General features: G+C 36.7%; 1 protein-coding gene across 1 annotated transcript in view; it reads left to right on the top strand.

The window, feature by feature from the left end:
* The window catches only part of CUNH6orf132 (chromosome unknown C6orf132 homolog), a 39,065-nt gene extending 29,209 nt beyond the window's left edge, over nucleotides 1-9,856 (top strand). The window contains exons 4-5 of the mRNA XM_015821344.1: nucleotides 5,465-8,327; nucleotides 9,073-9,856. Coding sequence (XP_015676830.1) covers nucleotides 5,465-8,327; nucleotides 9,073-9,172 — 2,963 coding nt within the window. The 3' untranslated portion in view covers nucleotides 9,173-9,856. The remainder of the gene's footprint in view (nucleotides 1-5,464; nucleotides 8,328-9,072) is intronic.
* The last annotated feature ends 9,771 nt before the right edge of the window (nucleotides 9,857-19,627 follow it).

The raw sequence follows: 19,627 nt of genomic DNA, 5'->3' as shown, positions 1-19,627 counted from the left end.
ATGCTCACCATATCTATTATCTGCATAGATAATAGTTTAGCTATAGTTCATTATCTCATTTGACAGTGAAATCATAAATTTTATTTCAGTATATCATCTTGCAGTCTTAGCACAATGTTGTTTTTTGTGGTGTTCCTGAACTTTTGTGAAACTGCATAATCTATCATTCACATTTAGAAACTTAGGGCTGAAACAAAAGGCAACATGTTTAGATGTTGACCACATTTTATGGAAAGGGTCTTTAGGTGGTGTAAGTAGGGAATCCATCTACCAGGAGAACAGAAAGATCATTTTTTATTTCAGGATCCATTATTCCTATTAAAGTAATTACCTTTAAATAGTGACTATGACATAGCATTAAAAAAAAAGTAATTGTTTTTAGCTTACTGTTGTTTTTGGCTCGGCACTGCTTTTATTGCTATTATTTATGCTGTTTTATTGTAGTTTTAGAGGATACCGTGGATGTTTTAAATAGTTCTTTTACAGTTTATACAGTGGCATGATGGAAAATATTGAACACCTGGTTCCATTGCCACCTCTGTCCAGCTAGCCACAGAGTAGTGTGCTCGGCATGTGTCTCAGTTGCGTTCCCAAGTGGCTTGCAAAATTCCAGAAAATTTAACAGTTTTTGTGAGCTTGCTCCAGAACATTACTGTAAGCCACCAAGAATGACAGAATTTTGCCACTAGATCTTACCTGGGTATTTTAAATTGTTCTTTTATAGTCTATATAGTAGTATGATGGTAAATGTTCTTTATATTATTTATCTTCTTTATGTTTTTTTCTTTTTTCTATTTTTTCAATTTTTTTTACTGTTTACACTTTTTTATTATTTATAATATAAAATATAAAAATACAAAACCAAATAGTAGGAAAAATAAGGGACAAAAGAAAAAAAAGCATTGACTTCGACTCCCTCTGGTGCAGAAGAAGAAAACAGTAACATCAAACTTCAACTTTTTACTTTTATATACTAGTATAAATTAGCCATTTCTATAACAACACATCTATCTAATCAGTAAAACCCAAAATCAACGTTTCATTTTTTTTCCACCTCAAGCACAAAGTCCAGAAGCAGTTTCCAAACAGAAACAAAAGTACTTGTGTTTTTTTCTTTGATCAAAGCAGACAGTTTAGCCATCTCTGCTAAATCCTTCAACTTTTGCAGCCATTTGTCCATTGTGGGGATTGAAATGTCCTTCCATTTTTGTCCATAAAGTAGTCTTGCGCTGGTAAATGTTGAAGTAGTTCCACTGCTGCCTCTGCCCTGGAGTGGAACTTGGGCTGGCAGTGGGATGTCTGATGTGCAGGAGCAGATGGAAGGATCTTCAGCTAGGAGAGCTGGGAGCCTGGAGCTGGCGGGGGGATGGACACTTGAGGGGGGGAGTGTAGAGAAGTCAATACATTGATGTATTGATGATGGTGGTGACAGGCATGGGATGTTTTGATGGGAGACAGAGTGAGGTCCATTTGTGGGGAAGGCCTTCCTTGTGTTTAGTACTGATGATGGGTTCTAATCATCTGTGGTCCAGCCCAGGCCTTGTCAGCAGACTTCCAGAAGCCTGGATTTTTTTATTGTTGCTGCTTAATACCAGATTGGTTAATAATAAAGCTCCCTTAGTTGTGATCTTATCAGGGAGGAGAAGGACGCCTGGCATATGTTACTGAAACCTGGCTGAGGCCTTAAGGAGGAGGGCTTCCCCTTTCTGAAAAGTGGGTTCAGGGTATGGTACCAGCTCAAATCTCAAGGCAGGGGAAGGGGGAAAGTAGTTGTCATCAAGGAATTTCTGTTGGCCTTGGAGTTGCTACCCCCCAGGTTGCCAGCTGTTAGATCCCTTTTTTTTTTTAAAGATAGGCTTGTGGGATCATTGGGATTGTTGTTGCTGTGACAACCTCCCTGTTGCAGAGCAATCTCCCTACATAAATAATCTGTATATTTAATTACTATATGATATTATCTGCTTAAAAGAAGAACTGATTGGGTTTGAACCAAGAAGGATCTGCATATCAGTGTGTCAACTCATATCCTAGCATTTGGCAGTTTTAATCAATCAAGAAGAATCTTACTACCTGTATTCCATAACTGATAATAGCTAACAACCTTCCAGATTTTTTTAAATTCTGAATTTAAATTTAGTGACAAATATGCAGCACTACAATGCTCAGTTAAACTTGGCATACCTATTGCCCAGAATGCCAGTAATGTAAAGAAATGTCTTTAACCATGAAGCTTACAAAACTGCTTCTCTATCATATGTAATATGTGTTTGTCTGCTTGATTGATTGATTACATGCCATTAAGTCAGTGTCAGCTCTTAATTACCACAAAGTTTCTTGGTCACATTTTCTTTAACTGGGGTCTTTAGTGCAGAGCCATTATCCATGCATTTGGGAAATGAGTTTTGTTCAACAAATCTATAGGGCACAAGGGAAGTCACTTAGAAGACAATCAATGTTTTTAATGTGCTATCTAATAACTTTTCAATGCCCCCACATTCTGTCATCATGTTTTCTTTTTTAAATAAACTCTCACTATTTATTTTTAAAATTATGAGCGCAGTTCTAGTTTTCTGGTCTTCCCATTCTAAGGCCTTTCAAAACATTCATCACAAATGGAAAATATTTAGCATTGCTAACAGGAAGGCTTGGCACAGAATTGAGGGAGTTATCATTAACTTAAATCAGCCTCTTAAAAGCAAGTTCAGCTAGTTTCTGTAGTCAGGTAGCCATGACAATTAGCAAACTTTTTAAAATATCTATAGTTACTTCCTTGTTAATGAGCAGACCTACTTTGCTACAGTCCCCATTTGCTGTGAATCAGAAAAAATGTATTTTGTTTGCTCTTCTTTAGAGCAACTCCTTATAGGCTTACCAGCCTCTAAAGCTCCAGTATCTGTGCCATCTCTGGAAGGAACATTTCCTGGATACCAAATAAGTGGGGTGCTGTGTGTAGTTTCATATAACAGCTACTATAAATAATTATGGTATTCCTTTTAAAGATTTTTTTGTAGATCATTCAAGCAGCACTAAATGTGCCATTTACAATGGTAGACTAATATATCAGACTTGGTTTGCCATTGAACTGAACTGATCTGAGTTGATTTGGGGCTATGGTGTACACCCTTTCTGTTGCCAGGATCCTTTTCTTATTTTTCTCTCTCCTCAAAACTAATGATAACTTATTAACTCAGGAAGATCTCTAGAATAGGGGTCTCCAACCGTCGGTCCATGGACCAGCACCAGGCCATGGCATGCCAGAAACCTGTCCGTGCAAACAAGCAAAGCCCCATCCGTGGATGCAGACAGTACATAAAACCACACCCCCTCCGGTCTGCGGAAAAACCTCTCTCCACAGAACCGGTCTCTGGTGCCCAAAAGGTTGGGGACCTCTGCTCTAGAAGGAACCAAATCCTTTTATCATTGGCAAATTAGTTTGCTTCTCTCTCTCTCTCTCTCTCTCCCCCCACCCCCCCATCTGTGCAGGACTTGGAATGTGTAAAATATATAGAAGAGCACACATTGTTAACACTTATTATTTAGAATTTTATATTACAACAAGGAATTAATTTTAATTAAATGATTTAAACCAGGTTCTCTTAATAGCATAACATCTGTAGGCTGTTAATCTTTGTTTAGTGTTTCCAGCACTACAAATATAGACTGTCACTCTGACAGATTCAGATATTAGTAATAAAAAACATACAGCCCCATAGAGAGAATGCTATATCTCGGGGGGGGGAATGCTGTTCCAGAGAACAGGAACCAGTTCAGAGAAGATACACTTCCTCAGCCCCATAAGAGGGCAATGTTTAATAGAAGGAACCAGGAGCATACCCATTCTGCTAGAACGAACCGGATAGGCAGAAACAGTTGGAGATAGATGATTCTTCAGTTATCTAGATCCTATGCCATAAATGGCTTTATAAGTAATAACCAATACCTTGAATTGCACCCAAAAGTCAACTGGCAACAAATGCAACATGTTTAGTATTGGTGACACATCAGCATACTGAAAGGCTGATATTACTGCTTGTGCTGCTGCAATTTGTACTAGTAGTTTCCAGGGTCAGCTCCATATAGAACACATTGCAATAATTCAGATATGGAGACCCCAAGTTCTCCTTAGACCCATCCTACTAAGTCCCCACCTCAATGTCCTTCCTTTTAGTACTGTTCTTCTATTAAAATATAAATTGGGTAGATGTCTTCTATTACCACACTTTGAGTAATTCTTCTATTACTTAATCATTATAGGCTATTAAAGCACAGTTTAGGCGGAGAACTGAACATTTCTCTCATCTATACTATTATTCCTGTCATTAAGAAACCCCATCAATGAAATTATCCTCCTGTCCCATACAAAAATATCTGGGAAGAAGTGATTTTGAGAGGGGAAAATGTGTTTCCATGTCATCTCTCTGCTTTATATGAATTCTACATTGTGTTGCATTAATATATGTGGTGTATCCTTTAAAGCCAAGTTGAGCATGATGTTAAATTTCACATACATGTACAGTATATAAATAACATATATGCATTTTTGGGTATTTAATAAAAATAATCTGGTAGGGAAAAGTGTGGCTATTATAAACCCATCAGAAGCAGGGGAGAAACTTAAACGTTCCTTGCTGCTGCTATCCAGAATAAATTGTGTCATCTGTTGGGCTTCTTATCTGTGATCAGGAACTAATGCTTCCCATGGGAGCAGAAGCTCTTTGCTTTTAGCTTGGCTCTTATGCAATGGCAGCTTCCCCAACATAGGTTTCTACAGATGTTTAGGGATGCAGCTCAAGGTTCACCACCCAGAATGTCCCCTGGTCATGTTGGGATTTTGCCTTCTACATTTTGCAATCCTGATTCATTTGGGGAAAGGCAGGTTGCAGAAGTCTGCTCTCCAACATCAAAAGAAACAGATTCAATTGCAAATTACAGATATGCCTCCTATTACAGGAATAGACCTTCTTATTTTTCAATAGAGATTCCAGTCACCATATGAGCACACACTGCTCTCTTAAGTGTGATAGAAAAAATTGATGCAGTTGCTGCAGTAGTGATTATGTCCTTTCATAATTTGCCTCTTCTGTTTATCTTAGGGCCCAAGTGAGTTTCCCCTAAAGAGCTTCTCACTTGTTAAATTAGAAAAAGCATCAGTGACTGAAACTTCCATTTCCATTATAAAAACATCAGTTAACTTGCTGTAGCATCTTAAAGAAAATAACTTGAAAACCAAAAATGGAAGGCATTATAAATGTATTTGTACATGTCTGAGTTTTTTCTGAGTTTTCCTGACCCGGGGGGTGGGGTGGGGAGGGGAGGCTATTTTCTCTGATTCCTTTCAAGACCTTCTGAATATATTTCTCAATATGGTCCTACAGAAAATATTCATTTAAATAAGTTTAGTCTTTACAGTGTAAAATGAGAGCAATATAACTATTTATATATGTATGTATTGTTTTCTTCCTAGGTTCTCAAATTAATGGCAGTTATAGAAAGTACAATTCAGTAATTGACCTGAGGACAAAGGCATTTGGGGAGGATTATTTGGATGATGATTACATTCCACCACCACCCTCAATTCCTCCTCCTTCACCACCACCACTTTCAGTTGACCTACCACCAGTTTCATCTTCTGTGGTAGTTCCACCTCCACCTTCTATGGTAGCTCCACCTCCACCACCAATGACTCCTCCACCTCCACCACCAATGGCTCCTCCACCTCCACCTCCACCAGCATTGCCAGCTCCATGGCTTTCATCAATGGCTGCACCTTCATTTCCATATTCCGATGTCTCTTCTCCCAGTACTCCAACCCCACCAGACTTCATTCCTCCTCCTCCTCCCCCTCCTCTTCCTGATTTTATGGATACTGCAATTTCTTCTATTCCTCCAATTTCACTACCAGTTCATACACAACTCTTCTCAAATGGTGTGTCCAAATGGAAATCAGAGACTGTTCTAAATATTCATAATCCTTCTCTCAATTCTCCAGCAACACCTATTCACAAGGAGTTACCACAGTTACCACAGTCCATCCCAGACCCTCATCTCACTTTTCCCAAATCATTAAAAGTACCCCCTCCTACTCCCATGAGAACATCATCTATTTTCTCAGGAGATAAAGACTCCAGCCCCAAAAAACATTTTCCTAGAATGACACCTGACAGTCACAGTCCTCTGTTACCTACTGTACAATCTGCTACCATAGTTCACTCAGAGGCAGAAGCTAGAGCCAAAACTAATACGGAAAAGCATTCTGCTTTGGTCACAGAATCTAAAACATCAGATTCCAAAATCTGCCCACTGAAGAAACAACAGAATTTATCCTGGTCCACTGAAGAAAGAACAGAATTTTCATCTCCAGGTTATTCATCGTCTGATGATGATATTTGGAACGAACGTTGCAATTTAGATAAGTTGAAGAATGAACTGTCAACCCTGCTGTTCTCAACTTGCAGAAAGGAAGACCGACCAACTGAAAAAATTACATTTTCCAAATCTAAAGGTACAGATATTGATATCAACAATGTTACTACAGATGAATTCAAACTAGTTAAGCATGATGTGAAAAAAACACGCTTATCACAAAGAGCAGAGAATGAAAAGAAAGAAAAGAAATGTGCCAATAATTCTCCAACTAAATCTTTCACCAAAGATACTTTCTCAACTGCAGACAAATTTCCGACCACTCAAGGAAATTGTGCTATGAAACTGAAAGAGGAGTTAGAAGCTTTATTGTCTCCAGTCAAGGAAGGAGGCCCACCTTTCGCAATTGCAAACCTGAGACATAATCCAGAAACAAGGAAACAAGTTACTCTTCAGTTTTCTGGCAATAAGGTCAATAATGGTGAGTTGAAATTTCCAACAGCAAAACTGGAAGGTACAGAGAAAGAACCAACGATGCCTAGTGCTTCTGTCCACACATGCAGGCCACCAGTTTCATCTTTAAAATCCAAAAGTGAACATTTGGCTCCAGCTACATCTTCCTCTTCTAATTCTGAGACTACATTACCCACACAAACTGCTTCTCCCAGCAAGGATCTCTCTCTGCAATATAAGACTCATAGGTCGAAATCGGACTCTGTTGACAGCCTTGTCTCTGCAACTTCTTCCCAAGCTACATATGATGGACTCAGCAGTTCAAGTATTAATGAAAATCAAAGAGATTTTACTGGGAACATGCCCTCAACAACAGCCAAGCTATCTAGGAATGCAGAGCAACTGAGCAGTGATGTTCTGTTTCATCCTGTTACAGGAGAAAAAGTAGAAAAAGGCTCTCCAATGGCTCTTCTTCTGGCTGCACAACTGCGGGCCAATAGAGGCAAGTGTTCTGCTTCTGCCTCTCAAAATAATAGTTCTTTATTGGAGAAACCTCAGCTCAAGTCGAACAATAGCAGCCAATCAGAGAATGGGTTATCCACCATTTATTATAGCAATTCAAAGCCCAATACTATTAAGGTTGTCCCAAAGTCCCCACACAAGGACTTATTGGCAGAATCTGAAAGTAAGCAGTGTAATGGATCAAGTGCATCCAACAACAATATCAGGAGTTTGTCAGGACAAAGTGAAAATATGCCACAAATATTCTCCGATGCTACTGAACAATGCAGGAGTACACTGAAATTCAGGGAGACAAACGAGTCTCAAAGTCTTTCATCAAATAAGTGTGATTCTCCTATTTTGCTTCAAAACTCAAACTCCAGTCACTTGAAGCAGCAAGATCCACTGAGCAGATCCGAAATTCCTTTTCATTTTTTTCCTCCACCCCAAAACCATACAGTTAAAAATGATGAGGTGGAAGGATTCAATTATGAAATAATTCCTCCACCACCAGAGTTCAGCAATGATACCTCTGAAATCCCAAAGTTGTCTTCAGATACTCAGATCTCAGATATGCAACTTAACTTCAACAACTCAAGCTATAACTATGGCAACAGTTATTCTCTGACATCAGCAGTCCAAAGGCCAAGTGACTATAGTCACCATTATCCAGGTGACAGCTATACCTCCAATTACCTTAGTAGCTGTTCCAATAGCCGCCCCCTAATTAAAAAACGCCTTTATCTATCAGAGACTGATGACTTATATAGTAGGACAGCTATGCCTGCTCGCAATATGAGCATACCTAACTCCTATGGCTACAACTCTTCAGCTGTGGAAGGTATTCATCGAGCAAATTATTCTCACAGAAATAATCCCAATAGTACACAGGGCCGAAGGGTATCCTTGGAAATACCTGGAAAAATTATAACTTACAATACTTCTGTCAATGATGTCCAGTATAAAAGCCAAAATGGAGACTATTCCACCAACGCAATCGCCTCTGGCAGGTATGTTTCATTTGTCATAAATATAGGAGTTGAAATGTGAGTAAGGGACTGCATGGAAATATTTTGGCCAGAAGTCAGGTTGACATTCTGCAATTTCTTTTGTCCACTATAACATAAGTGATCTGTTCCTCCCCCCCCCACTTTTTAGAGTTACAGTGCTCTAGGTAGAGTATTCTCCATTTAAAATCAAGTTATTATTCAGTCAGGTGACCAGATGGCTACCACTTCAGCCAAATGTCTGCTTCTTCCACACTTGTTCCTACAGCTAAGATCACTGTCAAAATCACCAAGATCTTAGTTGAGAGGGAAATACTGTATTGCTAGTGGACGGTTGTTTGACCTGTGCAGCTTTAGAGAGAAGACATGGGTACTAAGAAACTTAGGTAATTCAAAAGAATTATTGTCTCCAGGTAAACTAGCATTTTATTTATTTTTGAAATAGCAGTAAAAATATTCAAACCATCTACATTATTATTTATATTGGTAAGATAACTCTATTAGCATTTAGCTGAGAAAGCCATTATGCCAAAAATATCTGTATTAAATATTTCATATTCACTGTTTGTGTTTCTGATAATCAAAGGCTATCTCACTAACAAAATCTCAGATATTGATTTGAAAAGTTTCTTTATTTTTTTTCCTTGTACTTAGAATGAAATATATCGCTTAATTGAATCACTGGTCTTAATTTATTGCTAAGAATTTCTACTGGACTGATGATATTTTTTATATTTCTTCTGTTTAGGTCTTGCCACGTTAGTCCACAATATGGAACTCTAAATACATTCACTGTTAGGCCTGGAACAAGACAACCCATTTCTTACTCCTACCAAGGCCTTCATTAAGACCTTTCTGTCAGAAGCTCTGCATCTGCACACAGCTTCGGCCAAGATTGTTATTACTCAACCTGGACCTCATTCTTTTTTCTGTATTATAACTCACTTTTGTATAGCTCTGTAGGGCCTGTATCTTTTTGTAAACATTAGTTTTAAGTTATTCAGACAGTGTTATGAATGAGTCTTATCAGTCTCTCTTGCTAACAAGCTTATTTTGCATTATGTAAGAGTAGCTATGTACATGTCTTCATTCTAGGGCACATTTGACTAATAGCTGTCTGCTTTGAATAGGACATGGAGTAAATTTTACCTTACTAGCACCATTTTTTGAACATGCATTGGTCATTCAGGAAAAGCAACCAAAGAAGGAAGGCAGCAACAGAAAGGCGAAGCAGAGAATCCAAGATTCAAGATGAAGAAAGCAGTTCAACAACCCATTTATGGCTACTCTAGATCAGCCATGCATGGCCTAGAAAGGCAGCTGTTAGCTAGAAGAAAATGACAGATTTATGGAAAAGGAAAGGAAGAGTTCAGATGAAAAAAGGATGAGCAAGACAGAAGGATTAGAAGTTTGTGATACTTGTAATTTCAATAGTGCTACCACCAAAGAAAATTGACAGGAGCTTTTCTTAGCAGGGCATCTCTAATTTTTTGTTCACCACATCATTGCTAGAATCCTTAATAGAAAAAAAAACATGAGAAACCCAGGGGCCCCTTGTCAAATATTCTTCTATCTTGCAAAATATTTGAGACTGAACTTCTTCAAAATTATCTTTTTTTAGACAATCATTTAGGTTTTGAATCTACAACTGCAGATAAAAATGATAGCCATTCTAAAGACACAAATATAATTCTTGTAGTCCCCTTTAAAAACCCACAGCTGAATTTAATTTGGGAAGCATTTTTAATTAAAAACTATAAGATTTAAATGAACCAAACAACATATCTCTACCAGGCTAACCTGGCAATTCGTCACCATTGTTGCATTGTTATAGTTTTCAAGAATGCAATCATTCTGTCTACAGCTTTGTTTTTCTTGTGGTTTCTTATTTTGGTTTAGGAGTTAAAAAATATTTAATGGATATGAAAGGTGTTTAGTAGAACAGGTGCTGGCATCTATACAAATTAAACCCAATTATATCTCTGTACTTGAAGGAAAAGCAGCGCATGCTTAAAGGACACCTCTGAAAATGTCAACTATATCTGTTTGGAGGTAAATCTTATTCAATGGGATTTACTTTTAAATGCCTAGAGGAAAACAGCTCTAATCCATTTTGGCTTGTACTGGTTATACATGATAGTTACAGGTAGTCTTTGAATTACAACCATTTGTTTAGCAATTATTCAAAATTATAGCACTGAAAAAGTGATTTACAAATGGTCCTCACACTTATGACTGTTGCAACATCCCTGTGGTCATGTAATCAAAATTCACAGGCTTGACCTCTGGCATGCATTTGCAATGTTTGCAGCATCCCAGGGTCATGTGATTGACATTTGCAACCTCCCCAGCTGGCTTCTGACAAGCAAATCAATGGGGAAAGCCGATTTGGTTAATGGTCATGTGGTTCAACTTAACAACTTCAACGATTCACTTAACAGCCATGGCAAAAAGATCATAAAATTGGGCACAGCTCACTTAACAGCCACTTTGCTTAACCATAGAAATATTGGTTCCAGTTGTGGTTGCAATTAATGGATTACCTGTAATCCAATGGTCTATGGATTTAGTTCTAGTTTTTAGAACTGTGAGGGAAAATGGCTGCCTCAATTTATTTCTGTAGATTTTGCAAAGAAGTAAGAATATAGCCATTATTTTTATATACCTAATAGATAACTTACCTTAAATTATAAAGCATGTATGTTCGTGTTGATTTTGTCTGGCAGCAGATTTATTTTTAGAGAAATATTTTGGCAGAATTATGGTTTTAGTTCAGGTTCAGTTTAAGTCACTTATTTAGGGAGATGGTTATCTGTCCCCTAGGGATGCTTCCCATGTAAAACTATCAAATGTTTCCAAACGTTTAAGTAAAACTGGTTTAAACAGGTGTAGTTTGCAAGCCATCTTCTATATTGTATTTATTCACTCTATTTACACATAATTTCTTGCACGAATATATGCCTGTGAATCTAGAGTAAAGCCACCTCTATCAGTAGGCAGAGTGAATCTTATTTTAAACAGAAGATGGGTGGGATGAAAGGAAGTAAATTGTTAGTTATTTATGGGGGCTTTCCTTTGTTTTTTCTGTTCTGTATTTTTACTGCCACGATGGAAAGATTACTTCTGTGATTTTTCTGCCTCATGTGTCAGAGGAACTATCCTGCCATGATTAAGTATCCATTTGTTGCTCTGCTTCAGGCAAGGAGCAACTTGGACTAGCTCTGATTTTTAACCTTTGATACTAAGATAAACTGATTTTTTAAAAAACGTACTAACCCTCTTGTCTATAAGATCTATTCTAGGAGCTCCTCACCTGCAGTAGAAGCAGGAGTCTGCCTGCATGTCCAATAGTGAGAGATTCGGTTTAGGAACCTCCCCATGCGTGCATTACGTTTCAAAATGGAGACATTGGATATTTTCAATATGCAATTAATATAGCATTTTCAATTATACAGCATAAATATTACATAAAATTGTCTTAGCTTTTACTTATATTGATCACTCATATGATTAGCTTTGACCAAACTCTGGTTTCAAAGAAATAATAATTTTGATTGATTATAGTTCATTTTGGTAGGAGACATGAAAGCCATTTAGAAAAACAATAAACAACTTTGTATTCTCAGCATCTATTCAAAGTTGTGAAACTCATTTCAGACTGCATGTTTGTAAAGAATCATTGAGATATGCCACAACATCAGCCACTCCAATTGCTGAACATTCATTGTGTATTTTAAAGCCTATCATTATTTCTGCACTGTTTTTTAAAGCCATCTGGTCTTCTCAAATGCTTTCTGCATGATCTTTTATACGCTGGTGAGTCTGGAGTCAAAGAGTGGTCATTCAGTCAATAATTGTTCATTCTAAGCTAGTTAATATCTGACTGTACAGAATGTCAGTCAAAGATCCTTCTGTCTCAAATTGGTTATCTGCTAAGTGTACTGATTCAGGGCTTCCAATGCTTAATTAACTAACAAACAGCCTTTTCCCTTTCATTTCTAGAAGAAGCAGAAGTTTCTAATTTTTCTTGCTCCACAATAAAAACAGTCTGTGTATTTGTCCTCATGAATTTGTATAAATTTATCTGCTTGTTTTTGTCTGGTTTTGTTTTGCTTTATTTTAAATGATTTAAAATAAATGAGGTTGTTTGAAGGCAAGTTCAAATTCTAATACAATAATATTGCTGTAGTTTTTAAATACATTTTATTGCTTTTAAAATAATGACAGAAAAAGAAAAAAAGTAAACAAAGCACAAAAATACGTTATCAAAAAATGCACAAGTGCTTGTAAAATAAGGGGAAAAAATACAACAGAAAAAATAATGTATAGAGTATATGTTATTAGAACAATAAAGTTACAATTCTATATAGAATTATCAAATGCAAACATGAAGTGTCTATATGATTGTTTTTCAAACTACTGTACTTTGTATAAATTGCTCCCATATTTCCTTACATGTATCCATACAAGAGGCACACTGGCTCAGTGGCTTAAAAGACACAGGAGAAGGTCTAAACTCCTGTGGTTTGAGTCCCACCACTGCACAATAGAATGAGCTCCCATCACTTACCCCAGTTGTCTGAAAGCATGTAAATAATAATAATAATAATAATAATAATAATAATAATAATAATAATAATAATAATAATAATAATAATAATAATAATAATAATAATAATAATAATAAAGTTGGAAGGGACCTCGGAGGTCATCTAGTCCAACCTCCTGCTGAAGCAGGAAACCCTATACCATTTCGGACAAATGGCTGTCCAGTTTCTTCTTAAAAACTTCCAGTGTTGGTGCATTCACCGCTTCTGGAGGCAGGTTGTTCCACTGGTTAATTGTTCTAACTGTCAGGAAGTTTCTCCTTAGTTACAGGTTGCTTCTCTCCTTGGTTAGTTTCCACCCGTTGCTTCTTGTCCTGCCTTCAGGTGCTTTGGAGAATAGCCTGACTCCCTCTTCTTTGTGACAGCCCCTGAGATATTGGAACACTGCTATCATGTCCCCCCTAGTCCTTCTGCTTCGTGTTGTGGCATGAGGTCAGGCTGGCCACATGACCACAGAAACATCTTCTGACAGCACTGGCTCAATGGCTTAAAGAAATGAAGATGAGTGCCACCCCCTAAAGTCAACTACGACTAGCAAAGTAAAACCCCAGGGCCTCCTTTATCTTTTTTTATCCACACAAAGTCTGCATTTATGGCAATCGACTCACAGATGGTGTAAACCGGTCTTCAATCCATTGAGTAAGTGGAGCCTTACCTTCATCTTTCCATATTGCAATATGAGTCTTTTAACTATAATGACACAGATAATCCACTTATGTCGTCCAATTCCATGTACAGGTATGTTATTCAAGAGAACATTATCTTCTGAAAATTTTAGCTTTTGTCACATTTATATAGTTCACTTTCTCTCAAAACTTGGTAAGTATAGGACATTGTAAAAAATGTGTTTTAGAGAAGCATTGTCCTTATTACATCTTCAACAAAATGCTGTTCTAGCATTTTTCTTTTTCTATACAAACGTAATGGAGTCCAATAAATTCTAAATATTTTTTTGTTGTATAAGTTGTAGGTTAAGGTCAATTGGCAGTTTAGATATAGAAGTTAATACACTCTCCCATTGTCCAGGGAATGCAGAAACTTCTAATTCTTTATTCCACTCATCTCTTAAAATCTGCATGTCAAAGTGATTTATTGATAACAAATAACTAAAAAAACTAATACATCAATTTTAGTTTTAGAAATTTAACTAGTTGTTCTAGTATCCTGGATGTCTTAGAAACTGAAAATGCTGCTGGTCCAAACAATGTTGTTAACAAAAGTTGTACTGTAAATATTGCCACTGAGCTATATCTGATAGATATTTGTCTATTATTAGAACTTATGTTTAATTTCATCCTAATGATCTATCAATTGATCAAGTCAATATTGCTGCTTTCATTCAATTTTTTTCATATCAGCATTTTTCCCCAATTTTTAATTTCTCCATAAAGTCAATTTTACATAGAAAAAATTTTTTTTACTCCATTCCATAACTTTCTAACTGATATATTTCCAGACATATTAGAGCTTGATTGTATTTAGATCCTAACACTGTCCATGCAGTCAAAGGTGCTATATGTGTGTATTCCAAAGTTGTTGAAATATTAACACCAATTGTTGGCTTTCAGTTTTGAATATTTGACAGTAGTTAAGTTTGATGATAGAGTTCCAGATTTGGAAAACCAAATCCTCTTATTGATAACTGCATTTTCTGTAAAGATATTCTCAGAATTGAAGAACCAAATCAACATTTTCCAAATAAAGAGTTTATTTTCTGAAGTGTTTTCCAGATGTTTGAACAGGAATTCCTCTCAGAATACTAATTAATCTGGAAATAATATTAATTTGCGAGCATTCACCTTTCCCAAAGAATGAAGTTTAATGACTCCCATTTATCCATGTCTGAAGAAACCTCTTTATATATTTTATTTACATTACATTACAAATACAGAACTGATATTCCTTGAATATATGGGTAACCAAATTTCCACCTATTGGAATCAACTCCAATTTAAACCAGTTAATAGAATATCCTGGTATTTTATTAAAGGTATCTATCATTTGCATCAACAGTGGAATAGTAGCATGAGGTTTAGAAATAAATAGAAGAATACTATCTGCAAATAAAACCACAATGATGCACCACTCCGTAAATTTCCCTATGTTGTCTAATAACTAAAGCCAAGTATTCCATACAAACAACAAAAACAAGGGAGAAAGTGGGTTTGGGGGGCTGGTTCCTCTAAAAATAGGAAAGTAGCAGAAATATATATACCAGTGGTGGCGAACCTATGGCACGGGTGCCAGAGGCGGCACTCAGAGCCCTCTCTGTGGGCACGCGCACCGTCGCCCCAGTACTAGGCCTTCAGCTAGGTTTCATAAAACCTTTTCATTTTAGGCCTCCACCGCCATGTGCAAAAAAAAAAAAAGTTCAATCAGTCAATTTCAACTTCTCGCGGGAAAAAAAAAGATCTTGCAAAGTTGGAATTGATTGATTGAACTTTTTAGTCCCACCCAGTCTGCCGTTACCACCGCAGCCACGCCTACCCAATGGGCCATGCCCACCCAATTGGCCACACCCAGCCAATGGGCCACACCCACCCGGCACTCGACGATGCATAAGTAGGTTTTGGGTTGCAGTTTGGGCACTCGGTCTCTAAAAGGTTCGCCATCACTGATATATACCAATTTCAAAGGAAATGGAAATCAATTTAATACAGCAAACTTATACTGCTTATATATTTTGTCAAAAGCTTATATATTTTGTCAAAAGCTTTTGCTCTTCATTTTTATTCAGATCACATACGCAGGACCAAGCTTTAGGGTTTTTAAGGAAATGCTCCATTTTTAATTAGTCTTGCCTCCCTTGTTGTCTTTCCTATCAATACTAAAGGAATCATCTGAAATGGAGAGACATAGCGCATGGAGCAACAGGGGCAGGGAATCTTGCTTTACCACTTTTATTGAGTCATGCCATAAGCAGAATACATTTTCCAAGCTACCTGTGCAACTCCTTTCAGCAAGCCCTAACCAGACTCCCTTTTGAAATAGCAAATACAATTAATCTCCTGTGCAATCAAAGCAAAACTTTGGGAAGCTTGAAACAAGCCAATTATCTTTGATCCCATAAAAATAGTAATCTTCTGCATACAGCTCATACTTTTGCAATGCTTCTTTTAAAATAGTGGCAAAAGCATCAGAAACACAAGACAAGTAATAAAAAGAAGGCAGAATACAATCAAATCTACTGAAACAGCTACTTCAAGAAGTCTTCAAGTTCTGATCTGAGTCTCTATACATTGATCTTTGTTAGATGCCATGGTTTTTTGAAAAAATGTTTTTTTTAAAACCTCAGCAAAGAAAGTTAGTCTTCTGTTTGCATAGTCTGCATCTTTTGGGCTGTAGTCCCCACAATTTCCTTACCTTGGCTGCGCAAGCTGATGGATTTGAAGTCCAAAATATATTTTGTCTTTCCTTTTTTTGGTTCTTGGAAATTACTGCATCTCATATGAAATTGCAGAAGTCCTCTGGATCTTTTTCTTCTTTGGTCCTAAATATATTAAACTTGTTGACTTCAGAAACAGGTTTAAGAGTTTTGTTCACGGAATTTCCCACACCCAAGTTCCTTGTTGATAGGGGATTCTGGAGGGAACTATTGTAGGATGCATCCAGGTTGCTGGAATTTATCAAACACAAGGATAAATCCAAATCTACTGACCTATAGCCATGCCAAGTGCACACTGCACTAAATTATAATTTGATTTGTTTGATGTGAACACAATTCAACCACTGTAGTTTATAGATCATGGTATAGAGCGTAATGCATGATATAAACACAGACATATTTTATTTATTTAACAACAAATAATTAAAAAATCCTTACTGTAGCACATATGGGAATTGTCTCCATGACATAGAACTGTTTCTGTGAACAGGGAAAGTTAACAGAAGAAAGACTGGCTCACACAAATGTAGTTTGCCAGGATTTAATTTACCACCTGTGTGAATCCAGGCACAGTGCATTTATGGATCCTTCAAACAGGCATGGAGCCCGGGGTGATGGAGGACTTAATTACATAGATATTTATTGAATGACAAATTCCTGCCAATGTATAGTCCTGGAAAGAAATACCTCACGTCATATTGACTTTTCCCTCTCGAATACCCTTTATCCTCTAGATACAAGAGATATAAGAAGCTACAAGAAGTTAGCTATCCTTGGTCGGTTATTAATGCAGGAAGCTTAGCTAACAACACAAAAACAGTATATACTTAGGGGAAAGTGACCATGTAATTTGGGAGATATTGATTTTAAGGAGACCTCGAGGTGAGGCCACTTGGATACTTTGAACTTCAAGAAAAACAGGTTTCTGGAGCAGGACATAAGTAGGATTCTATACCATGAGAGTAATGGGAAATAAAGCTCAAAAGGAGTGAAAAGCAAGTCTCCTATGAGTTGAGAAAAAACAGAATTATCTTATTAGGCAAACAAGATGGCAAATTTCTTGCTTGTAAATTACGTATATGGGCACAAGAATTTTTAATTGCAATTGAACAGGAGTCAGTTTATGATATGACTTCATGAACAGTACATACGATTTTAGGCTGTATCAATACGATCTCCAAAACCATGGGAAATAATGATTTCCCTCTGCATAATATTGGCCAGAATGAAATATTTAAAAACATTAAAAACAAATATTTTATGTATTTAAACATATAAACATTTTCCATTTCTTGAAGAATCAACAGAAGACCTCAAGAGATGTCACAATGAAGACAGCTTTCACCTATTCTCTTATTATACTAGGATGCATGTTATGGAATAATGATCTTAAGATCTTTTTCCAGGTTCAGATGGGATTGTGAAAAAGACATACCGGTAGTTACTTTACTTAGCTGCAGAGATATCCTCTGAGTTCACAAGGTCCGTAGTTCCTCTTTGAAATAAAGAATGAATATCCCTGACACAGAGGCCAAATTGCAGTAAAGTACTATATTCAGCAAAGCTAAATAATAACAATCTGCCTCCTTGTGGTACAACAGTGAAAATACCCACTGCTGGTAATGGAGAAAAGCTTCAATTATTGTCTAAGGATGTAGACATATTTGTGTAGCAAAATGAATATTACCACCCTACCAAACATTTTTGGTGTTTTGTTCTTTGATCTTATATTTCATGGGAAAAAGTAGCATTTGGATCTTGATCGTTTGCAATGCAAACTTAATCACTGTTTTAACCATGGACTGTGGTTAAGTGATAAAATTTATCAATGCAATTTGAAAAGTAATAGTGCCCAATTTCATTAAAACCAGTGGACATAAAAAAGACAAGATTCAAACGAATTCAAAACAAGCTAAACAAAAATCACAAATTTAAAAATGAAGAAGTTTATTTTAAAAACTGCCTTCCATTTGAGTATGGTTGTTATGCATTTCAGATTTCACAAGTCATGGAATTAGTACCCAATAGTTAAGAACATCAAATAACTATGTTCCTGACCTTCTCCAGAAGTTCTCCTAGCATCTCATTACAAAACCATAATGTGCCATATTAATATGCCTATAATTTTTATTCCATTATGAAATTTGGGCTTTAATATAGTGAATTAAATATGCTGTATTTATAAAAGCCTACATGTTTAGAAATCAATGGTGGACAACCCCAACAGCTAACAACACATTTTACACCATACTTGCCTGTTTTTATGCCTTTCCCAAAAATGTGGAAGCTCATACTTAAGACAGGAGTTTGCAAGATTTCAGACTTGATTTCAGACTTGATTTATCCTGGAATGTTCTATAACTTCAGAATAGCCAATTCCCCTTTCCATTCATATACACATCTATCTGGCTCTGTTGTATAATCTAAATTAAAGCAATCAGATTCAAAGTATCTCCCTCCTCCATGCATTTCCAAATGCTGAACCAAAACAGAAATCATAATGTAAACATATTCAAAGTCTTCTTGCCAAGTAGCAAAGTGGAACAGTGTCTACAGCAGTTTTCTCTAACCTAATGCCCTGTAATTCCCAGAATTCTTAGTTAGCATATCCTAGAACTATCGTAAGAGCAATCCCAATGTATTTGGAGAAAGCCCATTTGGGAAGGCTTTTCTAATGAGGATTGTTAAGACAACTTAAAGGCAAACTGCACTTTACTTCAAGATAAATAGAACTTACAAGAATACAATTTTTGTTATATTACTTATCAAAAAGCAGGGGGTGGAGTAGAATGAAATATTAAGTATGTGCTGGAAAAAAACTATGGAAGTTCTAAATACAGTGGCTTTCTGAAGTGGCCTCTCTTTAGGGAAGGATGTAGACTTTAAAAAGGAAACTTGGATGGCTGGGTCAGGTCCAACAAGGTATGCTATGCAGAACTTTTTTTTTCAACCAACTTTTTCCCCAACTCATCTCCGCCCTTTTTTAAACAGCACATCCTGAAGTTAAGACAAAAATTATTCTGCATGCATCTTGCTATTGTTACAGGTGAGGGTTTTGTCTGCAATGTATGCTAGACAACCATGGAAAGAATTGCTGTTCAAGAAACATAAATCCAGGAAAACTATTGGATTGTATTATACAGTTGAATGTATAAGAAATTGTAGCAGGAAATTGGAAGGTTTTTTGCTTCACAATAGAAGATTCCCCAATTAGAATATGCCAAATTGAAGCTCACAACTGAACTGATGTATATGCTATGTGAACTGAGTATATTAAACTATAAATTCAATCAAAATCTGGCAGGCAAGTC

Source organism: Protobothrops mucrosquamatus, unplaced genomic scaffold, assembly GCF_001527695.2.
Source record: "Protobothrops mucrosquamatus isolate PMUCROS unplaced genomic scaffold, P.Mucros_1.0 scaffold1310, whole genome shotgun sequence".
NCBI classification, from domain to species: Eukaryota; Metazoa; Chordata; class Lepidosauria; order Squamata; family Viperidae; genus Protobothrops; species Protobothrops mucrosquamatus.
This window is presented reverse-complemented; position numbering and strand designations above follow the sequence as displayed.